The sequence below is a fragment of the Papaver somniferum genome, chromosome 7, assembly GCF_003573695.1.
Source record: "Papaver somniferum cultivar HN1 chromosome 7, ASM357369v1, whole genome shotgun sequence".
In the NCBI taxonomy this organism is placed as follows: Eukaryota; Viridiplantae; Streptophyta; class Magnoliopsida; order Ranunculales; family Papaveraceae; genus Papaver; species Papaver somniferum.
In genome coordinates this window covers 249383720-249391031 of record NC_039364.1, presented here as the reverse complement: position 1 = coordinate 249391031, position 7312 = coordinate 249383720, and the positions used below count along the sequence as shown (strand labels likewise).

General features: G+C 35.5%; 1 protein-coding gene across 1 annotated transcript; it reads right to left on the bottom strand.

The window, feature by feature from the left end:
* Positions 1 to 4021: 4021 nt before the first annotated feature.
* On the bottom strand, positions 4022 to 6659 carry LOC113293620 (probable inactive poly [ADP-ribose] polymerase SRO2). The gene is made up of 5 exons (XM_026542200.1): positions 5891 to 6659; positions 5556 to 5800; positions 5255 to 5382; positions 5063 to 5161; positions 4022 to 4359 (listed from the first exon to the last, which is right to left on the bottom strand). The coding sequence occupies exons 1-5, from the start codon at positions 6376 to 6378 to the stop codon at positions 4303 to 4305; spliced, it is 1017 nt and encodes a 338-aa protein (XP_026397985.1). The 5' UTR covers positions 6379 to 6659; the 3' UTR covers positions 4022 to 4302.
* Positions 6660 to 7312: the final 653 nt, after the last annotated feature.

Genomic DNA, 7312 nt, shown 5'->3' with positions numbered 1-7312 from the left:
AAGGATCCGCGAATTATCCTAGTCGTCCGTTAAACATGGGATGTACGCGGCGTTTTACATGTTTCGTACAATTTTATCGGCTTACTTAATGTAAGTTGTTTAACCAAGATCATGATGCATTGGTTCTTGACTACTTCACATGGGAAGTCATATTTTGTATGAAACTCGACTTGTCACTCATGACCTACATGTATCCTAGCTCGCACGTGATTGTTCGAAATATATATTTACATGTAGGACTTACATACACGACCAACAATACACATTCTCTCCTCCACTCCTCATGATCACTTTTCACACGTCATGGTGTTGGACTCACTCAACAATTACCATGTTCCGCATTACTGGTCCATTCAAACCGTGACATGACTACTCTCACAACATGTTAATTTCATCAGTCAGGTAAGAGGAAGTCATGCAGGTCGACCCTAGTCATGCGGGTCAACCCTAGTCATGCAGGTTAAGTACTGGAGGGAGTTATTAGAGTTCTTCAACAAGAAAATGAGAATTTAAAAGATTTCTTAAGAAGGTTTTAAGATGTAGTAGTACTTGTCGAGAGGTCACAAGAGAAATTTCTTTGTGTTCACTTCAAAAAATGCTCTACTTCGAGGAAAAATCAGACTCTTTTTTACTTGCTCAGTTCTGTATTCTCCCGAAGATGTCTACAACAAAGTTTGGAAATGGGTCAGGAGAGCGAAAAATCACCAGATATCACCTACAAGTATACCTTCCAATCACAAAGTATATTCAACTGGATCATCTGCAGGCAGTTAGAGACCACATTCTCCAAAGTCACCTAACAAGACTTGAAACAAGGTCAATTACAAAGCTGAGCCAGGTGCAAAATGGTTAGAAGAAAGAAAAAGCTTCAACAAAAATGAATGTAACTTCTGAAATCGTTTTACAGTTCATAAAGAACAAACCATATTTCTTAATTCCTAGAAAGATGAGAAATGAACCAAAGGGAAAAAATTATTGTGCATATCATGAAGCTTTTGGTTATCATACCGATGAATGCATAAACTTGATCAGGTTTATTGATAAGGGTTTCTTTATTTGACACAATGGGCTTGGTAGTGCTACTTTAATGATAGTATTGGTGTTCCAAAGATTATCAATGATGATATTTTCAGCATTATTGGTACAAATCTTGGTAAAAATTGAAGCTAAATTAGGACACCGAAAACTTGTGAACTTTTTCACCTCCTAGTCTCCGATTTTTTTTCTTTTTCTTTTTATGTTAGTGTAGCTTCTTTTATTATTCTTCTTTCTTTGTATTTTATTTGTGTGCTTGTTATTTACCTTTAAAAAAATTTGTGCATTAATAAAATCTTTCCATTCTTTAAGAAAATAATAAGAAAAATATGTATTACTTCTGGGTGCAGGGTAATGTAAAATTTGAATATGTATGTATTTTTTTCTTGTATAGATGGGTCCAAGATTATCAGCAACTAACCTCTCAGTGCGATGACGTGGCATAGCAAAAAAATGCGATTTTTCTAGGTTAATTTTTTTTCGCGTTTTGGTATGGGTAAGGATTCTTCTTCTCCATTGCAGAGATCAAATCAGATACTTAGAAAGGAATCATCAGTTACTAGCACAGGATTGAACAATGGGATTGAAGATTTTCCAAGATTGATTATTTTTACTCTTTCGATTGGAGCATCTGGTGTCAAGGTTTCAAACCCTAGTTATTCAAATCAGGGAACTAGTCAAGAGTTTAGAAAGGAATCAACTGGAATCAAATCAAACAACATAGGGTATGGAATGAATTGGTCTTCTTTGTTTACAACATCGGAATCTTCAGTTGAAGATTGCTCTTTAGATTTTCAAATCTCGGTGGTGATGGAAGGGAACAAAGGAGTAGACATTTCCTCAAAGAACTTTGAAGACCATACCAAAGAGTGTGAACATCTGGTGATAGGCTTCTTCACTGGTCACATATTATCATACCTTTGGTTCAAAAAGCTATGACCAAGATTTGGAAACTCAAGTCGGAGGTAATAATTTCAATTCATGGGGATAATCTTTTGTTTTCAATTTTGGGAATGAGGAAGATAGAAGAACTGCTCTAGAACAAGGAGCTTTCCATATTTATAAAGAATTGATCATTGTTAGATCTTGATGCCCTCTAATGGAGAAGTCCATTGCGGAGATTAAAACAATACCTATTTGGATTTTGATTTAAAATGTAGCTCTTCATTTTTGGAACAAACTAGGCTTAATCTCTATTGCTAGTTTTCTTGGAAACCCTTTGATGATGGATGAATGTACGAAGAACAAGACTAGACTTACATATTCTAGGGTGTGTGTTGAAATTAGTTATGGTTGCTCATTTCCTAGCCTAATTCCTCTTTGGATTGATGGTGTTCATGTTATGGACTTTCTTGTGGAATATCAATGGAAGCCATCTAAATGCATTAAGTGTTGCTCTTTCGGACACAAAGCTAGTTCTTGCTCAGTTAAAGGAGTAAAGAAGAAAGCTCACCGGATGCATAAGAAAAACCAACAACTTTCTAAGTCAGTGGAAATGGGAAATGGTAATATCATGAATATTGTAAATCCTGTTAACAAGATAAACACTTCGGTCGAGGAGAATTTTAGTGCGGAGAACGGAGCCAGAGATTACGATGAAGTGTTAGAAGTTACAAGTCCTTCCATGAATGATCAATCCAATTTGAGTAATGGGTAACAAGATGTGGAGGTGGCTTGTGAACAACCTTTACAAGTCTTTATAAAAGGTTGTGTGTGTGAGACTCGGTGGAGCTTTGGAGTTGCTGGCTACACCTCCAGAATGGATCTACGTTAGAAGAAACAAGAAAAATTCTGGATAGAAAGATAAACTAAAACCAAAGCAAGATGCCATTTGTGACTTGAACCCCGATGACTTGCTAGGCACTAATTTGGGAATGTCAGCATCATCAAATGCTAGAGTTGAAGAAGCAAGAATAGAAGAGGACCATGATCCTAAGGGCACTCAATCTAGTTTAGTAGCCAATGATTTTTCAACTCCAATTTCGGCTACTGATTTGATTCAGAAGGAGAACACGGAGGTTGGTCTCCCATTGCAAATGGACTTGAGTCGAGTTACAATCTGAAAAAAGAAGAAGAAAAATCTTATAGGAAAGGATTCCAAAATAGATTCTAATTCAGTTTATGGTACTAGTGAGGCCGAAATAGATTCCAAAATCGCTTTTAACAAGCTATTGGGTATGTCTGATCATCCTATGATGGGATCTATGTGTAGAAATTTATCGGAGAGTCATGCTAAATCAAAGATGGATATGCCCTTGATTGAAGATACTGATGATATGGGAGATTTCAACTCTGTTTTGACTATGATGAGCAAATTGATGCAGTCAAATGCTCGTTTCAAGATGAAAATGTGGATTCTTGAAGAGTGATGGTTTGTGTTGTCTTTTTGATGGTTTTTAGATAGTTCTTTCTAGAGCTTGTGTTTTGATCATCTTGTTTGGAGGTTGTTTGTTGCTGTTCACAGGGGCGGAGCCAGCCCATTGCATGGGTGTGCAATTGCACCCCTGCCCAGCTGACTCCAAAGCCTATTTTAGGCCCAACAAAAAAAAATTATATATATACAAAGCCTATTTTTGCTTCTCTGCACCCCTAGCAAATTTTTGCACCCCATCTCATAACTCCTGACTTTTCAGTGAGGCTGGCTCTTCAGTGAGGTTTTTTTCTTTTTTTTTCTTCTCTCTTTTTCTTTTTTGTAACTTCAGTGTCACTCTTGGTATCTTTGTTTTTTTAATGAATTTGCCCTTTTCGTGTAAAAAAAAAAAGATGCATCCAAGATTTATTTCTTGTCTATACCTATACAATGCGCACAGTGTGCATATAGCATATGGAAGGAGTGGACTACCTCCGTGTTTCTGGCATGATCGACCCAGTAGTGGCCAACTTCACCCAGTTTAAGGATTGGGATAATGTAGAAACTACATTATCGAAAATATAAACAGAAAATGGGAATATATTGGTATATTTGTAAGGCAAAAAGATGGATGAATTCAAAAGAAATGGGAATCATTCACTAAATGTAAATGAAAGTTCTAAACAACTGATTGAATCATTTCACAAAATTTGTAAGGGAAACACAACATTATCAAGTTCCCCAAGTTAAAACTAAACTAGTTTGTCCTACTTCTACAAAGTATAATCCCTAGTGTAATCTATGACCAGTCATAATCGCCTGCGAGCTAACACACAGATGGCAGGAACCATGACTGCTGGTTTTTCGCCAATATCTATTCCACGCATCCTCCCTCCTTCTCACCCTTCACTTCAGCATTACTTTGAAAAGATTATATTTCGACTGGGATGGACTGTTGCACAGTTGGCTCGATCCTGATGAACATAACAGCAGTACAAGAGCTGATTAAAATTTTAAAACGACAAAAGAAAGACAGATTCAAACCCCTATGAATCGAGCTAAACAACAATGACAAAGTCAAAGAAACCATATTGATGAGATGCTTACCAATAGACTTAATCAAAAAAAGAGCATATTAATAGAGACCTAAAATAGGTCAAATTTAACTAATAAATTCAAAAGCTCTAAGCCAGTTGCACCTTTAAGCTAATTAGGCATATTTAACATACAATTGATTTTATAATTTGAGAATTCGTTAAACGTATTTCATTAATTTCTAACGACATCCAAGAATCTCCATAAAAGCATGGGAAAAAAAGGATTACAGATGGACGTTGTAGGCACATGTAATACATATTGCAATATAAGCATCCGAAACCAAGGTAGTACAAAACATGGCATATCAAAGTCGGAGCTGCATCAGCATGAGTCCAGGTCAATGCAGACAAATAACAAATCATGCATGGAATGATGTATTTTTAACTAAAATTCCCAGATCCTAAGTCAACAACAGCATTCAAGTTAGTCAAATTCTATGCAATAGGCAAATGCAACTTGGCTTGGTTTCTACATCATGGACGAGAGCCTTCCAGAACCAACTAGCTGCAGGCAGCATATGTAGTTGCTAGAAATGTAAACCACAATAAAGTAAAACATCAATCTCATGACAAGACATACCATTCCTCTGTAGAATGACTTGATTGCTCCAGATAGCATTCCATCCCCTGCAGTTCTACGCACCACCTGGATCATATCCTGCCTAGTGATTTTTCTCTCCTGCGGGATACACATTACCCCAAATCTTAATATTATCTCACCTTTACTCATTCTTCTCAAATAAATAAAAAGTGAGTGGTCACATCGACTTACCTTAAAATCTTTGTATTGCTTCTTAATTAGAGCCATCTGTAAAGGGGTTAAATGCTTTGAAAGCTCACGTATAAGAGATGTAAATGACATCCAAGGAGACGTTGGTCGAGCCGCTGCTGACGCAGGCACTGTGCATTTAGACATTTAAGCCACATCAATCAAAACCTCTTAAAGTACCCACGAAACTGGTTTACATTCTAAATTACCAATCAACAGAAGAAAAACAAAAAAAAAACTCTGACATTATGTACTTGGGGTAATTTAATTATAACTACAAAATCTTAATTTGGAAAAAACTTACCATCCAAGGAATCTGGAGCCTTGAAAGAAACCACATACTCGGGCAGAATCTGAAAGTTCATACTTGTTGACCAAACAATGTATTTTTTGGGGCACAAGAGATTATCAGCACCAGAATCAAATTCAACGGAACTGGGACAAAATTGTTGAGAACCACTACGAATTTCCTCCATATTACCCAAAACAACTCGACAAAGTACCACGTGCTTAAACCCGTTTTCATCTTTCCGATTCGCCAAAGCCACACTACAAAAATAAACAATTTCACATTCATTACTAATCAAAAGAAGAACTACATAATAACAAGAGATTAATGAACATAAACGAAATCACTACCTTCCGAGAGGATATTTTTCAGGCAAAAGATAAACTCCGGAACCGTATTTCTTATCCGGATCATCAGAACAATCGAATTGACTAAACCCATGAGAAATAATCTGTTCAACACCATGTTTTGTTGATCCAAACCAAGCATATTGAACATTCCCAGAACTGCTACTTGGGTTCTTCTTCTTGGCAGTAGCGAGTGAGAAAAGCTTGAACGATTGAATTTTGACTTGACCCATAAAACTCTGAAAAGAATTCTTATGAATTGTAAAATCATTAACAGAATTTGCTAATGCTCCTAAATTAGACAGAAATTTCTTCTTAATCGCAAGGAATTCAGAATCCGTTTCATCAAGTAAAATCAAATCATCGGAATTAAAAAAATTAGCAGAAGAAGTAGTAATAGTACTATTCTCAGAAGTAATTGTTGATTCACAATCACTTTCTGACAAAACTTGCTCACCACTCAAAGAATTGAAAACAGAATTTGGATTCATCTTTTCAGAATTAAGAGAATAAGAAAAACTTGGATTTGTATTTACTTTTATAGAAATCGAGAATGAATGGGAGAGTAATAAATATATATGATGAAGAAGATTGAGAGGTTAATTGTTGTCTATATTAAGACAGAAATTTCGAGAGTGGAATTGAAATCTTAAGAATAAGAATTAAACCGCCTTTTTTTTCAATACAAACAAAGCAGTGGACACAGCAAACAGTTTTTGATGGTACTACTGCTACCGCCCGCCCCTGTTTCTTGAGAAAGGCGGTTAGCAAGTTAAAGTGGGTAAGGACATGACTCATGAGGGAGGGATAACGTGTTTAATATTTTCGATTTTATAAATAGCCTCTTGGTAACTTTTTGTATAAGTAATATTTTAGTGGAAACTATCTATGTTCATTTGGTCCTACGGACTTAGTCCAATTACTCTAGGGTCCTCTTTAAAAATATATTTATAATTTGGTCCTAAAAGTTATTATTTCGCCCTACAATGGGATGTCATCTACGCCAAATGACGTCATTACGAAGTCATCATTTTTCAAAAACGGCCATAAATATCATTTTTCTATTTTTTTCCCCCTCTTAATAAAAATAAATAAAAATCCTGAAATGAAATATTTTTTTGAACTATAGATAGAAAATAACAAATTTTATATATTCGGAAAGCTCTCATCGAGATCTATCTAACAAGTACCATTGTGATTATATTTCGAAGCTTTTAATTTTTACACTATCCTTTAGCTAAAAATCAATCACCATTATTATAAACGAACACCTAATCAAAGTTCATTATTATAAACAAAAATCAGAGTTCATTCTTTCAAATGAACAACCAATCAAAGTTCATTATTATGAACAAAAATCAGAGTTCATTCGTCAAAAATGAACACCCAATCAAAGTTCATTATTATGAACAGAAATCAGAGTTC